The following is a 22274-nucleotide window of genomic DNA, read 5'->3' as shown; positions in this document are numbered from 1 at the left end:
TATTCCCACTGCCCCCTGTCACCGGCAGCGTCTCTGTGGACAGGCACCGTGCATCCACCTGCCTGCGCCCAATTATTGCGGTTTTCCTTCATAATCTCTCCCTGGGAATCACTTCTTCCCCAAAATAACTGGGGCCGTTCATCACACTCCAGTGTTTACGCTGTTGGGAAATCTAGACGTGCGCAAGGTAATCCCCATTTCCGTGCCCCCCCCCCCACGAAATGGGATGAGAGGAGGGTCAGTGGAATCGAGACACACCGAGGCTTCCGGGGATGTTGTACGGCACGACGGGCTTGACCTGAAGTGGCATCCATGTGCTGTGCTGAGGACTGTCTGGTACACTTATCCATCACCAGTCATGAAAGGGCCCAAAACATCCATTGTCTCGATTCTTAACCCTCTAACTGGGCATCGATGCATTACACAAATATACTCCAAATATATGTTGTTTGTCATACTTTGTATTGGGTGGCTCAGTGAGTGGCTCTATTACCTCACACCTCCTGTGTTAGGGGTTTGAATACTGCTGTGTGTTCATTCCCCTGTGTTTTCCTGCAGTCTAAAAATGTCACCTGCTGTGTGTTTGTTCTGTAATAGAGTGGCATCCAGTCTAGGGTATTTCCCTGCCTTAGAACCTATGCTTACTGGCATGTGTCCCAAACTGTCTGTACCCCTGTACTGGACATGCAGGTTACATTATTCAATTTATTTGGGTGATGTGTGGCTCAGCCAGAGAGGATAATTTGCCTGTGAACAGAAGGTTGCTGGTTCAAATCCTAGCATCAGTACAGTGTTTTCATCATCGGGCCTCTAAGCACAGCCCTTAACCACAAATGCTGCTTTCTTAATTATACATCACATTGGATAAAAGAGTCTACTGAACAAGTTTTAAATATATATATTTAGATGATGCTTTTGTCTGAAGTGATGCACAAGTAAGGAAATCTTGGGGTTGAAGAGTTTTGGGAGCATTTGAGGTTAAAGGCAATGCTTAAGGGCCCAGTGGTGGTATGATCACTCTTCCAGTCGAGGAATTTGAACCCACAACCTTCTGGTGCAGATTCCTTGCGCACTGGGAAAAAAAAACACAGTCCCTCTAAACCAGCTGGAGAATAATTCATAATTCCATATTACAGTTGAGAATGTGTGGATCAATTCATAAAATACAAAATGAAAGCCAGTGAAACTTTCATTTATTAATTGTTTATAAATAATCTCCAGATATGAAACACGAGTCTGTCTGGTGCAGAACTGATCTATTATACTTGCTTCAGAAATGAAGAAGCATAGACCAAATCATTGTTCATAGAAGGCTTTTTTTTAAAACCCCCTTATCACAGAGTGTCCAACACAGTGCACACAAATAACAACAAATGAGGAAGTGTATTGCAGGAGGCCGAGCTGGTGTTACTGGTTCTGATATACTGTTTATTGTCTTCGTGCTTCTTTTTTGTAAAATGTGCCCTTTTTAATATGCACGCACTCGTGAGTAGTCACACAAGATGAGTGTGTTTACCAGATAAATAAAATGAGACAATAACTGGAGTTGGGTATATGTGACAGTCCTTCTGGGTCATGCCATTTCCAGCAGGCCAGGGACACGTGTGGTGGGGAGAAGGGAGGCGTGTTACCCAAATCCCTGCATATGCTATTCAGATGTCTTGAACATAAATCTCATCCTCTCCCGTAAAGCTCCCGTAATATTTTAATTTGTAGAGGGGTAATCTTACCCTTGCGGTCTCCCTGTGATCTGAATCCAAATATTTGCCATCCCCCCACACTGGCCACCACCCTCCCTCCCTGCAAATGTCTGTCGTGCCACACAGCTGGATTAATACACTCCTGGCTGTTTGTAGTTTGCGCTCCGATCCGGTGCATATCGCCAACATAAATCTTCTTCTCACAGACTGTATGCCGTTATATGTGCGATTTTAAAAGGCTGGATGCGCTGCATGGGAATGGGGGGGGGCGGGGGTGTTAAAAGTTGCGTTGACGATCTAAAGTCGAACCGAGCAAAGTGTCGGACATAAAGCCTGACCCGTCCAATCTGAAGCAGGTTACAGTGTGACTGCATGTCAGGGATCTGACCCTTACTGACAAACCCCGGTCCCGCTGGGGAGACACGCTCCACGCTCCAGGCTCCGGGATCTCCTCCAACATTTGTTGCGGTGTCACCGCAACGGCGACAATGGCTTTGGGTTTATTTCGAGCTCGGCTGACTTACACCTACAGTGGAGCATACAGGATAGGAAAAAAAACCATTAGTAGAAATGCAATGAAGTGGGCTGGGCACAGTTGCCCTATCCCTCGTATAAGTATGGCAACGGACTAGTTCAGACGGACTTTACTTGGCTTGAGAGAGCTGCGTTTAATATGAGATCACGGTCAGCAATGAAATTACATCTGGTGAGTGTCATTACACGATTGTTTTTCTGGGCAATTGAGGAAACGACATAGGTTTTCAAAGGGGATTAATTTGCGATACCAATCTGGTATTTCTGCCAACATCTTCAGAACTTAACGCTATTTTATACTGTTGCATTTTAAATGTCCGTTTACGCGTTTGGATACATTAAGTATATGTATTATCTCTTTAAATTATTTCATTGCTTATTTTACAAATTAGTAGTTAAAAAGTCATGCTTAAATAACGTTTAATTAGACTTGGTTTAACGAACAGAAAATACAATGATGTTCCACTTAATTGACCGTCATATATTTGAATGAGTTGCATACAGTAATTTTATTGGTTGCATTTTTAAATGGTCTGAAGTCAGTATCACGGTAAACTTAAGCGTCTTCCAGAAATCTGTAGAAAAAAAGTTACGTGAAGTTGTGTGAATCCAACAGTAATCTGGCAGACAGGCAGCATGTCTGCATGGTTTGCGTTTTTCCGTAAATTTCCCCATAAATGCGGAGCTGACATATAGGTCTGCTGAACTTCGAGACACATTAATGCTTCCATGACGCTGGGACTTGCTGGGTAGCCTCAAATGGAGAGTATTTACAGCCTTACCACAAGCTGGACCCGGGTTTCTCCTTACAATTACCTCCGAGGGGGAAAGAGCCCAACGCGAAGAGAGAAAGGCACCAGTAAACTGCAGCCTTTTCCCCTCCTGCAGTTTCTGCTCGTTGGAGCCCAGAATGGTAAATAATGGCGAAGAATGCATTTTTTATTTATTTCGTTTTTGTTTATTTATTCGGCTGCTTATTTATTTTTGACTTTCCCTTTCTGTGTAAGAGAATGGGAAAAATCTCTGGATTGAAGTGTGGAAAGACCGCTTTATTTGAAAAGGGTAAGAAACTTGCATATCAAGAAGTATCGAAATTATATAGGCTAATAGCTGCGAATCACAATGAATGAATCTTAAATTGATAAGTATTTTTAATTCTGCGTCTTGACGTACGTTCACGTGCGTTGTGTTTCATGACAGAGGAATAAGGACTGGTAAATAATTGTGTTTATTTCTGCATTTAGGCCTACACTTACATGCTGAACACCGACTGGCTTACGTATGGATATTTGTTTGCGAAGTTCAAGTGACACGATAATTAAAAACGTTGCAGCGAAAGTGTCGTTCATCTTTTAGTCCGCCGTGTTGCAGTTTTAATTAATTTCAAGGAAAGGAATATTAATATTATGTGCTGTTATATCAAACGGCTTCCTGGTGGATGATGATGGCATTGTCACCTCGTACCTTTGAATGGAAGTGCGGTCGTTTTGACGTCTCATTATGTCTGATTTTGCCTAATAAATTTTTATATTAAAATGAGCGCCTTATTGGCCATTAATTGCATTTTTATTCTAGAAACATCCATGTTGAGATATATCGATTTGCAAAGTACTACAGTCAAACTGGATCAAGTTGTTGATGTAAACTGATCGAGGGTTCCACATACTAATGATGTTATTATGACTTTGGATTCTTACCTACCATGTAATTTTTTTTAAGAAGAATAAGCTTGTTGGTTTTTACCCAGGTTCCTGTTCAGTCTGTGACATTAAAATTGGACTGCAAGGTGGATTCAGCTATTCACACAATGCCTACAATGTTCCTCTCATCTGCACATTGTCAGAAAATATTGATGAACTGGGCTGCCACCTCAAAGATCTGCATCAGAGAGTATCTTGGTCCATTGTCAGCAGTGACATTAGTCTGAAAAGCAGTTACTGGAACCCTCTTGGGATAATTTCACACTGGCCCAGTAGATCCAGTGTTTAAAAGCCATTTAGGATGCAGCTTCTTATCAAATAATTCATATGGTTCATCAATGACAACTATCAAACTGTGATACATGCAACACTTTGTTATTACAAAGTGTTGCTATTGTAAACGGCTGATGATGATGATGATGGTGATGATGTTGATGATGATGATGACGATGCCTGTCAAACCCTAGAGCGATACTACATAACACTACACAGATAAGATTTCAAAACAATATGGCCCAGAGCGGAGTACTGCGTTCCTTTCCGTATGGTATTTATAAAAACGTCACGTACCGTACTTGGAAAGGGAACATGGAAAAGCGGGAAATTCCTAACGCGTTAGAAGGAAACGCAGCTCGCCTTAAAATCAAGCATTTGCCTTTTAAATTGGCTGTAGGCTACCAGCGTAATCTTTTGTGACTTTCTCTCAGATCCTACAAACGATGTAATTATGGTCGTCAGGGGACCTGTACTACCATGTAATTTTGGTTTAGAGCGCTGCATGTCGTCAGACGGCGACTTCCCACTGCAAGGCACGTGGGTTAAAAGTTCAGTTTCTTTTCCACTTCTCAGTTCCTATATATATATGACGTTCCTCGAGAATAAATTAACCTAACAACTTAATGACGATCCTCCCTGCTGTAGCCCACCAACAGCTGCGTGGAGTTTGATGTTAAGTCTTCGATGGGGGGAGGGGGGCAGTCTAAATGTCGCATGCGACGATGCACACATTGTGTTTCTTGTGGCAGCTGTACGTGGGGGAACTCCGGAGGGAAATCTGCGTGCCAGCCCCCCCCCCAGCAAGTGCGCTCGCCGCTAATCGCAGGGCGCTTCGCTCCGCTGCCGGTGCGGTGGGGGTACGTTAGCGATCCATGGACCACCTGTTCAGTGGGATTCTCTCTCCTGCCCCGCCCCATCTCACCCCTCCCTGCCCACCCCACCACAGCTATTTGTCGTATCCTTCGCCTGGGCCTTCCACGAGATGCCCCCGCCCAAGTACCAGCACCGAGACCCGGTGACGTCCGAGCTGCACCTGTGCGACCAGTGCCCCCCAGGGACGGCCGTCAAACGGCACTGTAGCGCCGGTGTGCCCACTGTGTGCGCCCCCTGCCCGGAGAACCACTTCTCGGAGCAGTGGCACTGGGGAGAGACGTGCCAGTACTGCACCTCCGTTTGCAAAGAGCGCCAGCTGGTGGTGAGGGAGTGCAACAGCACGCACGACCGTCTCTGCGAGTGCGCGCAAGGCTACCACCTGGAAGTGGAGTTCTGCGTGAAACACACGGCGTGCGCCCCCGGCTTCGGGGTCTCGGCACCAGGTAGGAACCTTTCATTTGGCGTGTTTAGGGTCTGGCTAAGCTACTGCTGCCCCGTGCAGATTCGATCTCCGGCCGTTTAATTCCCTTCCGTACAATATTATGACCCACCGTTTTCTTCTAAAACATGCCAGATAGAACAGGAACCAAGAAACGATGTTTACATTGTTAAAGCTGTCAAAGTTTCGACCCTCGTTTTTATTGCAATCATTATAAAAGTGTAAGCGAAAGCTGTTTTTATTGTTGTTTTGTGTCGCTGTTTGATCTCTTAATGTCTTTCAGTGACAGTTACTTGAATCCAGCGAGTGTTGCTGAGCTTTACTGCATGATATGGGCTGCCGAGAAGCGGCAAATGGTATTAATCAGTAACTTGGCAGGAGTATCGGCGGATTTTTAATCAGCAAGAATAACACTACTGGCTTTTGTTGCGAGACACTGTTGGTCGTTTCGGTTTTCTTAACTAAGTGCGGCGACCATTTGTGCCATTAGTGAATTCCTGACTTTTGAGCTTATTTCCTCTTCTTTTGAGTCACTCCGTCATACTTAAGGGAGAGTCTCAAACTAGCTGCTTTCTGGTGGCAGACTCCCAGAGCACAGACTCGAAGACATCAGAAACAAATAATTAATGATATAACTGCACAACCCCCCCTCACTGTTATCTATACCTACATTTGTCACGTGAGACACACTTTCTTTTACTATGTACTTTATAAATAGGGCACATAGAATTAGGTTTTTGTACAGTTTATTTGATCAGTATCATAATTGACATTTTACGTCTGTTGTCTGGCTGTTTTAATACATTGTTTAATTAATATCTTGTAGAAAAAAATCCAGAAAATATTCCTTGGTTTTAAAAACGTTTTCCAGTCACTACCTGGAGGTGGCGGTAGAGCTCTGAGTTGTGATTATACTGGAACGTCAATGTCATTTAACGAGAACTCTGAGCGCCGCCTATAGTCCCTCACAAGTTTTTTTTTTTTTTTTTACTGTTTATTCTAAGTCATTGTTACAGTGCAGTTCCTTTTAAAAAAAATACCCAGTTAACTTATCTGTCTCAGTAATGGGTTCCTCCTTAAAATAATAAAAAATTATACTACCATAAAATAATACATAAGCTTGATGTAGAATTTAATGTCATTTTGCGCATACAACAGTAGATGGCGCAATTATATGCAGTTACCGGCATGCTTTGCACTTCGCGCATCTGCAAATGGTCTAAATTAATGTGTACTTGTATATTTATGATAATTGTACATTTCAAAGCTGTAATGTTTGCCGTGGAATGCATGTGTTTAGTGCGTATCCCTGGTTGTGCTGCTGGTAGTATTGAACCGATAGCGGCTGTTAATAAACATAATAAAGTAAATTTTAAAAGAGCTGTACTGTTTATTAATATTGCTCAACAGTTCTCCTCAATGTTTTTTTTCCCGCCCTCTTCATGTGGGTCTGCTTCAAAGAAATCATTCTGAAAAACATCCGTAAAATGTTCGCTGTTTAAACACATTCACTTGCCTGTGGTTGAATTTTAACCTGTGGCTTCTGGTAAACTGGTGGCTTCTGGTTATATGATCTTGACAAATAAAATGATTTTTATTTATTTTTGCAGAAAAGTAGGAGGTGGTCTTGCAATCAGAATCGTCTTATGTTAGGGCTAATACCTGTTTCTAAGTTGCTGTAAGTGGACCTGTAGCATTTTTGCGCTCATGTGTGAGGGTGAAGTATGAGGTTCTATAGGAGTGACAGAGCCAATTTTCAAAGAAATAATTGATTATAGTACAGTGAAGTGCAGTATAGTACAGTGAAGTGCAGTATAGTACAGTGAAGTGCAGTATAGTACAGTAAAGTGCAGTATACTACAGTGCAGTAGAGCAGAGAGTGGAGTGGAATGGAGTGGAATGGAAACTTTTTATTGCCACAAAATCAATTTGGTGGATACTGTGTTTGGTACAGTTCTTGCTGTATTTCACAAGGTATGAGTGAACACTGATTTTATGGTAAATCTAAGTGTGATTAACCTGGTTAAATAAAGGTTTAATTATAATTTGAAAATGTCACCACCGCCTCCCGTGAAACAGATACAGCAAATGCAGCATATGTGACAGATAAATCTGGATATTTTGGTGTGAACAGAGACACTGAGGCGATTGTCTGAGCACAGGTTAGGAGGTCTGGTAACACCTTAATTGTCCAGACACCCGACAAAGATCAGGAAGAAGCTTTCCTTAGAACAAGAGTTTGGCAGTAGGCCTCGGACCTGTGTGCTGCCCCCGGGTCCCGTGAAGGGTTTGAGGGACCTAAGACTGAAGGGTTTGAGGGACCTAAGACTGAAGGGTTTGAGGGACCTAAGACTGAAGGGTTTGAGGGACCTAAGACTGAAGGGTTTGAGGGACCTAAGACTGAAGGGTTTGAGGTACCTAAGACTGAAGGGTTTGAGGGACCTAAGACTGAAGGGTTTGAGGGACCTAAGACTGAAGGGTTTGAGGGACCTAAGACTGAAGGGTTTGAAGGACCTAAGACTGAAGGGTTTGAGGGACCTAAGACTGAAGGGTTTGAGGGACCTAAGACTGAAGGGTTTGAGGGACCTAAGACTGAAGGGTTTGAGGGACCTAAGACTGAAGGGTTTGAGGGATCTAAGACTGAAGGGTTTGAGGTACCTAAGACTGAAGGGTTTGAGGGACCTAAGACTGAAGGGTTTGAGGGACCTAAGACTGAAGGGTTTGAGGGACCTTAGACTGAAGGGTTTGAGGGACCTAAGACTGAAGGGTTTGAGGGACCTAAGACTGAAGGGTTTGAGGGATCTAAGACTGAAGGGTTTGAGGTACCTAAGACTGAAGGGTTTGAGGGACCTAAGACTGAAGGGTTTGAGGGACCTAAGACTGAAGGGTTTGAGGGACCTAAGACTGAAGGGTTTGAGGGACCTAAGACTGAAGGGTTTGAAGGACCTAAGACTGAAGGGTTTGAGGGACCTAAGACTGAAGGGTTTGAGGTACCTAAGACTGAAGGGTTTGAAGGACCTAAGACTGAAGGGTTTGAGGGACCTAAGACTGAAGGGTTTGAGGGACCCAAATCAATCTTATGCAGATAGGCAGGGTTAAAATAAACTGGTGGGAAAATAAATGAACAACAAGAAAGTTTTACAGGAAAGTTGGAGAAATATACCAAACAAAGAGGACCCTTTAAAGAATTTGCTCGTGATTCATTTGTTTTAAGAAATGCCTGGTGTTTCACTCCCACCGACGCCAGTTTTAGAGTACCTGGGCTTCCCTGTAGTGATGAAAGTGAATTTAGCGTTTTGCAGTAAGTTTCTCAGCAGGAGCATCTGGGTGTCCCATCAATGAATGAATCCTTCATTGTGTTTTTCCCTTCAGCTGATTTCCGTTTAAGTTTTAAATCACCTGCGTTGTGCTGTGGTCTAGACCACACATTGTTCTGTGCTGTGGTACCAGGACAAAACTCAGCATAACCGGAAGGACATCTCGACGAAGGTTCCGGAAAAGAACCCGTCGCGTGGCTCCTGAAAACCCAAACTGAGATAGAGAAGTGCCCTCAATGCCACCTTTTCACTTCCACAGAGCACCTGCTCTTTCACATGGTCTTTCGGCCGAGAGACTCGCGCCTGTTTGTTTGGTCGCTTGGCTGCTGCCGTCGCTCCGAATGTCCTAAACGGCTTCCTGCGTGACCCCCGCAGTTCGTTCTGGCGTTTGACATCACGTCACGTATCTGCTTGAATCTTACCACGGTGGGGCCCCTTGCAGAGCTCAGATCTGCGAATCTGGCTCCTTCTCCTGCAGGGCAGTTGGACTGACCATGCCGACCGGCGCGGACCAGCCTGACTGCAGTGACTCTCCTGCCATTGGTCGTTCTTTTTTCCTGGCACAAAGCTCTCTTTCTCCTGCCACCGTCCCTTTGTTCTGTGTCCATGTGCTTTTTCCTGTCACGCCATTGCTTTTAATCCTGCTTCCTGTCTCAGGAAAGCCAGCAGCCCACTTCCGAAATATCTTTTGATTGAATAAGCACTGATTACGAACAAATGAACCCTGAGCACAAATCACTAAAACTAATTTTACCCGGTACAATGTGACTCATACAGCCTTGTGCTGCATATCGTAAACATGCGTTGAAGTGTGTCACACAACCGGGTAAGCTTTGTTATGCTGATGCTATTATCCAGAGAAATGCACCAGAAGTGTTTCGTGCACAGCCAGTCCATATATAATCAGATGGTGGAATGTTTTTGTTCTTTTCTTTTGGGCATTTCCCACGCTTGGCTCATAATACAGACTCTGCTTGTTTGCCCTCTCCCGGTGTTCCAGGTACGCCAGACAGCGACACGGTCTGCCAGAGGTGCTCACTGGGTTACTTCTCCAGTGTCGCCACGGCGACAGAGCCCTGCCTCCCCCACAGGAACTGCAGCCGTCTGGGGCTGCGGGTGGCGCAGCCGGGGACGGCCACGCAGGATGAGACCTGCGAGTGCGACCAGGGACCCCTGCAGTGCCGCACAGGTACCCACTGCTCACGCTGCGATCACATCACCCGCCCACATCACACGCCCACATCACACCGGCCACATCACACCGCCCCCACTTCCCGCAACTCCCCACGCTTGCAGCGGTCAATAAACTGAAGTAGCGACGGTCGGCCGTCAGGTGACACGGTCACACATTCCCTGTGGGGTCACTCTCACGTGGTTCAGTACCTCGGTAGAGTTCAGTCTATACCCTCTGACCAAATAAAATCACACCGGTTGCATGTGATCATGCTGGGGAATTTTGCAAGGTATTTTGTGGCTTGTGGATGTCGTAACGTATGCAAGATGATGATCCCATCTTGCCGGGGGAGAGTGCCGATTGCGCATAGCATAACTATGTGCAGAAGCTAGACCAGATACAGCCTGACAGCACACAATATGCTCTAGAGGAAAACTGTGGAGGCTCCCGGCAGTGTTGTCTCTGGGTCTGATAGGAAACCAGATAAACCCATGGCCATGGGACTGGGAATATCCCAGAGTCTGAGGTAACCATGCTGACCCCACAACCAGCCTATGTCGAGGAACAGCTGATTTAGTGTGTAGACCAAATCCCAGCCCTCCCCTCGTGGGACATCTTTTCCACAGAAACGTGGAGTAAAGGAATTTTTGACCAGAGGAATGTTCAGTCTGGTGACGTAACCAATTCTACGGCATTAGGGGCTTAGGTCAATGGAGATTTGAAGGCACGCCGTCCTTTGTTACAAGCTGTTGTCTTCCTAAAAAAATAATTAGGTAATAGATACGCAGGGATCTAAAAGTAAAGGTGTAAAACCAAAAAAGCATAGAAACCGTGACTCTTGGTTCCACTAACTTGACACTTTTACTAGAATTTCGATAGGCCGACTTGAGCCGATCGGGAGGTAGGTGTCTTCAGGATTTCCTGTCACTCACTGACTAAAGGAAATGTCTGCGGAGGCCTAGCTTATTACAGGCTTTACTACAGATGACACCTGACCCTACATCCTTGAGTGATATGAAGGAGCTGTCTTTGGGAATTAAGGGCTGGTGTTTGTACCAGGCTAGACATACATTCAGCAGTGAAACTCTATGGTAAGGTAGCTACTTAAAAAGGCCCTGTCCTCTTTTGGCATGACTCAGGCGTATTTTAGCTGAAATAGCTATATTTATGAAAGTGCTTGGAGCAGAGAAAATGTTGCTTCCCTCAGGAACTAGCTTTTGCAGAATAAATAAAAACCTTTCAGAGTGAAAGGGAAGACAAGTTCCACTGTGTTGTTCCCCCAGACACCACGCTCTGCCAGGAAGCCATCTTTCACTTCTTGGCCTCGCAGCGGCTCTGCTCGGAGCCCCTGGACCCCCAGCTGTCAACCAAGAAGATGGAGAAGAAGGTCACCGAGCACGCAAAGGTATCCTGCAGGCCCGGCCAACAGACCCAGAAGCTCCTCAGATTGTGGAGGGAACAAGCCAAGGACAAGGATGAGAGACTTCTCCTCCGAGGTCAGGCCCAGTGTTCTCAAAACGACATTGTGTTGCTTTGCTTTGCCATAATCATTTTGAGTGTCTACTGATGCAATTAAGTACCTTAAATACCCTACTCAGTAATGGCTACAACAGCAAACCATAGGCCTCTTTTAGTCAATAGTGACAATGGCCCAGCACAGGCTGTCTGATTGCTCAACACAATGACAGAAAAGTTGAATCTAATCTCATCTTACTTGGAAAAGTGGGGTTCTAGTGTTTAATGCTGTGGATTCATACAATTTAAGGCTGGTTTTTATTATTCATCGATTCACAAATCACTTTTGTTGACCCACTCGTATTTGTCTATTGGACCTCAGCTTCTATATATTGATTAAACAGAAGTTCTGGAGTATTTTAATGTATTACCGTGCTCCTGCATCTTATGTGGTCACTTGGTTCCACAACCCACCACGATACTCCAAAACCACGTACGTTCAAGATCCTGATATAAAACTGCCTATTTACTTTGCATATCCACCTACTCCCAACCAGTCGTACACTTTAAATCATGTCTAGATTGCAGAACTGTACTAATACTATGTAACTTCCATATAAAACAGTACAGTAGTGGTTTGGTGCCAATTTGAAAGTGTATGTTTTGGTCAGTTTTAAAGGTTTTCTTTTTTTGTTTTACATTTTTGTATCATAGTCATTCAAAACCACCCAAGACACAGGCTGACTGTATTAAAATTTAAGTATAGGAATTTACCTCTCAGAGGGCTGTGGTGGAAATTTCGCGATGTAGGTATCTTATTGTGGTATCTTACAGCACGGGCCCGGGGAGATACCTCAGGAGTTCTCCGCCGAGCCTTTTCTTACAGTTCTTTTTATCCCTGCGTTCTACTGGGTGTTTCCATATATGGTTTGTTCCGGTGTTTCAGTGCTCGCTATTTCTTGACTAGGGTCTGATGCTATCATCCGACCTTGAACACACGGTTCCTCCTGGCCTAGTGCATTCCTCTATTGCTAGGAGATTATACATATACATAACATTCACTACTTTTGTATTACATTTGGATTTTTCTCTCACAGGGCACAGCTTAATTGTTTTACTAGTTGCCATCAAAAGCAGCTAACCATGAATTTCTTTGTTAGAAATGGCCGACAGACATCAGATGTAGAAGTGCTGTATTCTAGACACAGATCTGATCATTTCTGTATTAGGTTATTTCCCAGGACTGTCGTACTTACCGTCTATGCATAGATGTGAAGGTTTCCGTCATTTTAGCTTGCAGTCCTCTGATTTCCAGGTTTTAAAAAATTGGGCCTTGATGGTTAATCCTCCTCCCATTCCTGTGTTCCCTGCGTCGTCTTTGCTGAGAATGAATATCCAAATGAATATCAGTCACCTGTGCAGAGCTCTATTGTTAACACTGTACTCCAGTCTCCAGCGCTGGATGAGCCTCACTCATCTGTGATGGCTGTCACAGTAGGTCTTTATCACTTTGTGCAAAGCAGAAAAAGTGCACGACTCCCACACAGATACTGAATTCCTCCACGATAAAGTCAGTGAGTAAACTGACGTCGCCTTCAGACACGTCAAACAGCATCAGAACTAAACATTCAGAAGTACTTACCCAAAATGCATTAAAAGGCCAACAAGTCGATATAAAGCAGAAACTACCTTGGAACCTTGTGTAAAACATCTGTCCTTGAGTATAAAATTACTAAAATTAATACTTATCTTTGTAGCATTTGGAAATATTATTTATATAGGACTGTAGAATAGCCCAGTGAGCATTAATGTACATGTGAAATAACTAAAGCCGTGTCTCCATCCAACAGGGGTGAGTCTCTGCGAGAGGAAGGTGTCCAGGTGTGCCGGCCTTAGGAACCTGTCCCTGAGTGACCTGACAGCGGTGATGGACAGCCTGCCAGGCAGCAGGGTGCCCCGGGAGGAAATCCGCCAGATGGCCGGCTCCTGTCCGTCCCAGCAGTCCATTCTGCAGCTTCTGCTCCTCTGGAAGTCCCAGAACAGGGAGAGGGACCTGGCGCGGGCCCTGACCCAGAGCCTCCCCAAGCTGAAGGCCAAGGACGTCGCGCCGCTGGTCCTGAGAGACGTACGGAAGATCAGCCGCATTTTCAGCGCGTCGTCCCTGCACAAGATGTGCAAGAAGCTGCTGTTTGACAAAAGCCAGGACAGCAAGTGCTTCAGAGCCAAATCTTACAATGACTGATCCCTGCGGGGAACCGAGTGTGAGAACTGAACTTTATTTATAAGTTGTATATAGTACTAGGTCTGACAGAAACCTCTGATTAATGAAATGGAAAGGATATTTGAATTGTGATTATATCGGTGTGTCTGATTTCAAAATGAAATCTGTATCCATTCTATTTCGGATATTATATTATTATTATTTGTATTATTATTATTTATACAGCTCTATTAAGTGTTGTCCGTTTAAATGAATGTATTAAAGAGTGCAATTTTTCTGTGTTTTTGTATTATTAAAATGACATCTAGCTTGTGTTTGTTCGGGAAAATGGAATCCAGGCTTTAACAAAACATTTCAATTGTAAGAAATGGTTGGTTTGAAGTTAATTTTTGTATAAATTAAATGTTCGGGTATTGTATTAATGCATTTTTACTAAAATATTTGAGTTAAATAAATTCTAAGACACATGTCACTGGGTTATGCATATAAGTTGGTTTTTGTCTCAGAAAGTTATATATATATATATAAAAAAAGGTGGTTTGATGGGAGCACAGGAGGGGCCATAAATCATATGGAGGGGGTGGCCTTTTCATTAGCCAATAATATGTTCTGAATCAGTGAGAGACAGGAGAGAGGGCACTGTGTAGCCCAATCAGCTTTCAGCTGGGGCCAGTGTTCATGTGGCCCCGCCCATGTATTCATAGACTGTGTTGTAGACTGATTTCAGAAGGCATTGAATTTGTTGATGTTTACTATCAGTCAGCATGCGTTCCCCCAAATGACAATGTGATGAGACATTTTAGGTATTTTTCCTGAGAACTGAAACCTCCAACTTAGATAAGTATCTAAACCGTTTACTGCAAGACTTTCGACACTCCAAATCGAGCTGAGATGTAGTCTGCTTCTTTCAATTGTCTTTGAGACGTCTATAGAACTTCACTGTAGTCTACCCGGGGCAGTTTCATTTGATTGGACATGATTAATTAAAGAGACACACCCTTTTCTTTATAAGGACCCAGAGTTCATTGTGCATGAGTAACAACCAAATTATGGATTTGGATAAACTCTGTAGTCCCTTGAGCTAGGATTATAGAAATCCATAAATCTGGAAAAGGGTATGAAAAATTTGGCAAGGCCTTGAAGGTTCCCAGAACCATGGTTTACTAATGTGTGTCATTGTTAACATGAAGACGTTTGACGTGGCCAAGATTGACCTTTATTTGCCATTTGCACAAGTACATTGGAATGCCTTTCTTTGTCTACCCTCTCTCGTCTACCCTACTACAGATGAGTGCAAGCTTAAGCTTAATCCCGGTGCAGGGTCAGCCAGCATACAGCACCTCAAGGGCCCACGGATATGTGACTGTTCCGTTGAGGTTGGAGCTTAAACCAGTGACATTCCAATCACAGGCTTCGCCTGCTGAGCCGCTCGCTGCCCCCAGATTGTTGTCTGAGCTTGTTCTCTGGCCAAATTGGGTATTTGGGCAGGAATGGCCACTTTCACATAACTTCAGTGTTTCTGGACAAATTTCGTGAGACAACATCAGTGCGCCGATCCATCAATCGGGTCTTTATGGTAGAGTGGATAGCGGCAATCCCCTTCTGAGTCATAAGCATAAGGCCACAAGGACCTCTGTGTCTGGTCAGAACCAGGTACTGTTTATCACCTGACGAATATCATCTCTAGCGCAGTGAAGGCAGCACTGCAATGTGGTGATGCTTCTCGGCATCAGAGACAGGGAAACTTGCCAGAACTGCGGGAAAGATGAATAGAATCAGATGAAGAGGGGAGACAACCATGCAACCTTGGATTAGGGCATCAGTTCACCTTTCAGCACTGCAATGATCTGTGGCACATGCCAAAAACAGCACTGGAGTGGCTTTGAAACAAGTCTCTGAATGTTCCGGAATGCCCAGAGGAGAAACCTGACGATTGGAAGGGAATCTGAGAAGCTGACCGACCCTTACTGGAAGAAACCACCCAAATCCAGGTGTGCAAAGCTGGTAGGAAGAGGAGTCAGAGCTGTAGTTACTATGGAAGGTGGTCCCAGGGCGTCAGAGGAGCGTCAGAGGAGCGTCAGAGGGGCATAGATACTCTGACAGATGTAGGGGGTCCAGCACATCACAGGGGCCTTTGAATGGGTAAAATGACATGAAGTAAGAGGGGCAGTGGGCCCCAAGGTACCACTCTGTCAGGGGCCCGGAGTGTCTAGCTACCCCCCTGAAGTGGTCTTAGAAAGTACTGAAGTTCTGAATATTTCTGGAAAATTTTTTCAGTAAATTTGCAAAAACAAAAAACCCCAAATGGTGTTTTCTTTGGCAAAAAAAGTCAGTTCAATCCCTCCTGAAATGCTGAGGACACCACAGAGAATGTGTGGTGTAGGACGTGTTCTTGGTGAAAGCACTAATGCTTCAGTGAGCAGATTCGTTTCAGACTTTGAATTTCATATACAAATAAATTCCTCTCGCCAGTGTGGGGAAGCAGTAAAAAAAGGCCAATAGGATGTTGGGTTATATCTCTAGGTGTGTGGAGTTTAAGTCAAGGGAGGTTATGCTACAAGTATACAATTCCTTGGTAAGACCCCACCTAGAAAATTATGTGCAGGTTTGGTCACCATACCTTAAGAAGGACATTGCTGCCTTGGAAAAGGTGCAACATAGGGCTACGAGATTGATTCCTGGTCTTAGAGGAATGTCTTATGAGGAGAGGTTAGCTGAGCTGAATCTGTTTAGCCTTGAGCAAAGGAGACTAAGGGGGGACATGATCCAGGTCTATAAGATTCTAACGGGTCTGGATACTGTTCAGCCAAATGGCTACAGTATTTCAGTATTAGTTTAAATACTAGATCTCGTGGCCATTAGTGGAATTTGCGGGAGAACATTTTAAAAGGAATTTGAGGAAGTCTTCCTGTTAGTGTAGCGGAAGCTAAAACCCTGGGTTCCTTTAAGTCAGAGGTAGACAAGATTTTAACAACTCCGAGCTATTAGTGAAGTTCTCCCCAAACGAGCTTGATGGGCCGAATGGCCTCCTCTAGTTTGTAAATTTCTTATGTTCTTATATTCTTGTTTTTTATGCATTTTTAAGACTTCCAGAAAAGAGTTTAGTGGATATAGATTACAGCTCCATCCTTCTATTTTACCCTCATTTAGTACAGCGTCATTACATTTATTCACCTAAAATTGATGTGCTGCATGGCGGTCATGATGATGTAGCACATCTGAAATTATCTGAAATGTATGAGTCGTGGCTCTGCGCACATGATCATCCACAACCCAGTCATATCAGTTGTCATGTGTGAACAAAGGTTGTGTCAAACGAGGAACTAAGTAGGTTGAAGGTCAGCCGGCATAAAAGCGGTACTATATTAGGGAAGGTAGGCTGACATTTGACATTGGGAAGTTGGGAAGGACTTATCTGAAAACCTGCCCTGTCAGTCACACTTCAGCTAATGGCAAAAGCTAGCACAACATCTGCTGAGGTGTCCCACAGGCCTAATAATCGTTGACCCACATGAACTGAGGTCAATCCCTTGGAACTGATCGACCATTATCCAAACTGGCCACGTGCATGAACGAAACTCAATACCAGATACAACTACCTCCAACTTCAACCACCTCCTCCAGTTTGATTCCTGAATGGCTGAAGCATACTTCCTACTGCGGTAGACCACAGGGTCAGCAGTGGTGTTTACCACCACTCAAATCACGCAGTTGCGTGGGGGCCAGGAAGTTTGGGGGGAAGAAGTTGTTTGGCACGATGAAATGCATTTCTAATTTAGCAGATGCTGAAGCAGCATGTTCTGATACTAACTAGCTACAAATCGTCAAACGTTACTCCTTAGCTATTTAATTAGATAGGTGGAGATCCTGCACACTCCTCATTGCAAGAGGACCAACACTGAAACCCAACAACTGTCTCAGAGGGTGTAGTTTTACCAAAAGGAATGACTGTCACCTAAATGCCATCTCTATTTTTGAACATAGCATTTCCTTAATGGTTAACACAAATGAATTTTTCAAGCATTTCCTGATGAATGCCTTCATAATCATAACAAGATTTAATTAGGGATACACTGGGTGTGTGTCTTACTTAATGGTAACTAAGAAATCAGAATGTAATTTAAGTTAATAACCATCTATAAATGAAAAAAAAAACCTTCATTATAAGAACTTGGCACCCCTGAACAGGGAAGAACCTCCGTACTCAATCTCACTTTGCATTCTTGTTTTTCATGTCAGTAATGGGAAGACTAATCAGTTATGATTTGGGGATTTACTACTGGTCAGACTTGCCTTGTGACTAAGCATTATTCATTACGATTAGGTCAGAGGTTTGCAAGCTTCTTGTTACCAGATCACATATGTGAAATGTCTGTTCTGCTCTTTATCCTCACTTCAAGTTCTACACCTTTCAATCTCGTAAAAAAATTTTTGGTCTAAGAGCCCGCATTGTACCTGTAAACAAGATCGCTTACATCTGTATGCAGTGCCTTGGAGGGCAAGACCAGGCTGTATACACCTGCTGCTGATCTTCTCGTCCTCGGAGTGGTCAGATTATCTTATTAATCTTATTGGTTAGCAACTTCATATCATGCAATGGGCATGATGGACAGCTTGGGACGGTAAGTGGGGTTTATCTGGTGGGATCTGTTTCTTATATTTAAATCTTTCCTTTTAGTCTTTTGGGCTTCTCATTCCTTCCATTACTCGATTTAAGCCTTTAAACACACCTGAGGTCAGATGTCTGGTAGGTACAGTTTAATGTGGCCTTTGTTTCCAGCTACCAGACCAACATTTCAGCTTAGTACCCATTTACTCTGGGGTATCTCTGGGGTACAAAGACCAACATTTCAGCTGAGTACCCATTTACTCTGGGGTATCTCTGGGGTACAAAGACCAACATTTCAGCTGAGTACCCATTTACTCTGGGGTATCTCTGGGGTACAAAGACCAACATTTCAGCTGAGTACCCATTTACTCTGGGGTATCTCTGGGGTACAAAGACCAACATTTCAGCTGAGTACCCATTTACTCTGGGGTATCTCTGGGGTACAAAGACCAACATTTCAGCTGAGTACCCATTTACTCTGGGGTATCTCTGGGGTACAAAGACCAGCATTTCAGCTGAGTACCCATTTACTCTGGGGTATCTCTGGGGTACAAAGACCAACATTTCAGCTGAGTACCCATTTACTCTGGGGTATCTCTGGGGTACAAAGACCAACATTTCAGCTGAGTACCCATTCACTCTGGGGTATCTCTGGGGTACAAAGACCAACATTTCAGTAGCAGCATGTGGCTTGGTGAGTTTGGATGCTGTGTTTTTAATTGGGAGGTTACAGGTTTAAATCCTTGGGTTGTTAGAGTAACTACATCTCCACTGGGACCTTGAGCAAGGCCAGTAACCCCATATGCACCAGCGACTAGCTGACCCTCCCTTGTCAAAAATGCATGTTGCTTTGGGTAAAAACATCCACTAAGTATATAGGTTAATGAGGCTGCACTGAGTACGGCGCGTCGCTACACCCGCCAAACCACCTCAGGAATAACAACCTGAGTACAGCCATGTGGAAGGTGATACCTCAGCACCACACTAGTCCAAATGGACCAGTGTGAGGTTTTTTTTTTCCAGTGGCTGGAGTGCCAATCCAACCATCAACCCCCAAGTTATTCCCTGTAAGTTGAAGGACCTCCTTATAGGGCTGGATGTACATTAACATCATACCCAGGCTGTAGCAACTGCAGGTTAAGGGCCTTGCTCAAGGGCCCAACGAAGAACAGTCACTCTGGGCATTCAGAGGATGTGAACCAACAACCTTCCACTTGCTGGCACAGATGCCTAGCCTCAGAGCCACCACTCTGCCTAAATACATAAAATACATAGAAAAAGCATTGGGAGACCTGGCCATTACACCCACAAGAACCCATGTGTAAGTTCAGTGAAATAAGTCACAGCATGCACACTGGCGCAGAGCAGGGAAGCAGGCACAGGAATCCAGGGATTCGGTGGAACGAGGGATTTATTTGGCGAGAACACATTCAGGAAAACGGAGCAACAAACAGGATTGACGTCAATGACCAGACTAGGGAAACGTTCACAGAAACTCACTTATATACACAACAGCAATTAGCACAACTAGAAACAGCTGGTAACACGGGAATTCCACAAGGGTTAGATGAGGGGTGTGACACACAAGAGGATTGGCACGATCGGGGCATGACAGTTGTGTCTATATGCAGACAGACTGACATCACAATTATATTAATTCATACTCATAGCCTTGGGGCCAGATTTAGGACATGGTGGATTGGTAAGAAATTGCATGGGAATAACCCAGGATGGGGCATCAATCCATCGCAGGGCAAACACAACATTCATGCCTATGGGGAATTTGGCAACTCCAGTTAACCTTAGCATGTTTTTAGACTGCGGGGGGAAGGCAGATAACCCAGAGGAAACCCCACGACAACACAGGGTGGCGCCCAAACCCCAGAGAATTCACGTGAAACATACAGGGATGGCTGAAGCACAGTCGTAACCACCCAGCCCTAACCCCACCTGAGCAGGCCTGCCAGTCTGTGAGCACAGTGCCTCCGCTGTTCATCCACTCAATCATACCACCCAGCCCTAAACCCACCCGAGCAGGCCTGCCAGTCTGTGAGCACAGTGCCTCCGCTGTTCATCCACTCAGTCATACCACCCAGATATAACCCCACCCGAGCAGGTCTGCCAGTCTGTGAGCACAGTGCCTCCGCTGTTCATCCACTCAGTCATACCACCCAGCCCTAACCTCACCTGAGCAGGCCTGCCAGTCTGTGAGCACAGTGCCTCCGCTGTTCATCCACTCAGTCATACCACCAAAATATAACCCCACCCAAGCAGGCCTGCCAGTCTGTGAGCACAGTGCCTCCGCTGTTCATCCACTCAGTCATACCACGCAGGTATAACCCCACCTGAGCAGGCCTGCTAGTCTGTTAGCACAGTGCCTCCGCTGTTCATCCACTCAGTCATACCACCCAGCCCTAAACCCACCCGAGCAGGCCTGCCAGTCTGTGAGCACAGTGCCTCCGCTGTTCATCCATTCAGTCATACCACCAAAATATAACCCCACCCAAGCAGGCCTGCCAGTCTGTGAGCACAGTGCCTCCGCTGTTCATCCACTCAGTCATACCACCCAGATATAACCCCACCTGAGCAGGCCTGCCAGTCTGTTAGCACAGTGCCTCCTCTGTCTATCCACTCAGTCATACCACCCAGCCCCAAACCCACCCAATCACTGCATGCTCCTTACACACTGTAATCAGTGCATGCTCCTTACACACTGTAATCAGAGCATGCTCCTTACACACTGTAATCAGTGCATGCTCCTTACCTCACCTTGTATAGGTGTTCAAGCATATCATATTTCCTGATTCTATGGCCTTTTGTCATAGAATCAGGAATCAGTACTGGCAATGTCCTGGTGTCCATCTACATAATATATAAACACCACACACTTTGATGCTTTTCATGAAATATCTAAAAAATATTGCAATAATTATTATATTTCATTATATTATGATGAATTCAGTGATTACACTGTAAAATTATACAAAATGTAATGAAATAGCACTACATGTACATGAACAGAATGAACAGAAAACACTACTATCCTTAGATATTTTTGATAGCATTTGTAGTAAAATAATTACCCATAAACTGGCATCTCTACCATTTGGCACAGCGTTTTTTAAAAAAATCCTGCATCTTTAATTTTTTGTCAACCATTCGCTTAAATAACCCCTCTAAATTAATATTTAATCGAAAATATCTGCTTACTTTCAAAGCCGGTTACGGTATACCCAACAACTTAGAGGGAGTCCTCAAAATTCTTCGTCTACGCTTGAGCTCGCTGAAATGGTTACTCTGTTTTCGCACCACAGCACCATCTGTTGAATTTTCTGAGTACTGCATGCTCTCCAAGCTCGGAACTGAATACCCAGTAGGGATGCAACGGTACTCGGTAAAATACCGGACCGTTCGGTACGCGCTGCACGGTCCAGTACGCCCTTGTGTACCGCGGTATTTCGTTTTTGCACTTCCTTTTGAAAATGGCGATTAATGCTTATCAGGCTCCAGTTAAACAGTAAGCGCCAATGAGCGAAAGCCCTCCACCGTGAGTTAATGTCCAATCACTGTTGTGGCTCCACCCACTCGCCCTCTCACACTGATGTAACTGGAGCTGAGCTCGCAGCTTGGTATGCAGACGCAGAAAAAAAGAAAAACAAACAAGTATGGCCAGCACTAGCGGAACAGTTGAGAGGCAGAAGTTTGAAGAAGCACCAGCTTCGTACAAATGTCCAGTATGGATTTTTTTCGGGTTCGCTGTAGAATACAACGACCAGGGAGTCAAAACAGTTAATAGAAATGTCACTGTTTGTAAACATTGCCTAACACGTGTCCCATACGCTAATGGAAACACGAGCAATATGGCTAAGCATCTCAAGCGTAGTCATGCTGATATAACTGTTCCTGAACGGAGGACAGACGAAAAGGTAACTGCAGGTAAACAAGTGTCTATCGAAAAAGCTTTTCAACAGACATA

At 44.5% G+C, this 22274-nt stretch overlaps 2 protein-coding genes across 12 annotated transcripts in view; one reads left to right on the top strand and one right to left on the bottom strand.

The window, feature by feature from the left end:
• Positions 1-2009: 2009 nt before the first annotated feature.
• Positions 2010-14161, top strand: LOC111845180 (tumor necrosis factor receptor superfamily member 11B-like). 3 transcript variants are annotated; one of them, XM_072716769.1, is made up of 6 exons: positions 2442-3147; positions 3242-3296; positions 5157-5526; positions 9840-10028; positions 11297-11509; positions 13319-14161. In XM_072716769.1, exons 3-6 carry the CDS (start codon positions 5193-5195, stop codon positions 13708-13710), a joined length of 1128 nt encoding a protein of 375 aa, XP_072572870.1. In that variant the 5' UTR covers positions 2442-3147; positions 3242-3296; positions 5157-5192; the 3' UTR covers positions 13711-14161. The 3 variants fall into 3 exon arrangements, with proteins under 3 accessions (XP_023670157.1, XP_023670163.1, XP_072572870.1); XM_023814389.2 differs by lacking the exons at positions 2442-3147; positions 3242-3296 and adding an exon at positions 2010-2406; XM_023814395.2 differs by lacking the exon at positions 3242-3296 and having other exon boundaries at positions 2441-3147.
• LOC111845163 (NACHT, LRR and PYD domains-containing protein 12-like) overlaps positions 7418-22274 on the bottom strand; it is a 90883-nt gene continuing 76026 nt past the window's right edge. For 8 of the 9 annotated variants that reach the window (XR_011993123.1, XR_011993122.1, XR_011993125.1 and 5 more), the window contains 2 exons: positions 12725-13629; positions 7418-11373 (listed from right to left, as the gene is read on the bottom strand). The gene's annotated coding sequence lies outside the window, so the exon portion shown is untranslated. The remainder of the gene's footprint in view (positions 11374-12724; positions 13630-22274) is intronic. The other variant, XR_011993127.1, reaches the window with a different exon arrangement.

Source organism: Paramormyrops kingsleyae, chromosome 9 (assembly GCF_048594095.1).
Source record: "Paramormyrops kingsleyae isolate MSU_618 chromosome 9, PKINGS_0.4, whole genome shotgun sequence".
NCBI lineage: Eukaryota > Metazoa > Chordata > Actinopteri > Osteoglossiformes > Mormyridae > Paramormyrops > Paramormyrops kingsleyae.
Note: the sequence above shows the minus strand (reverse complement) of the source record. Positions and strands in the feature narration are given on the sequence as shown.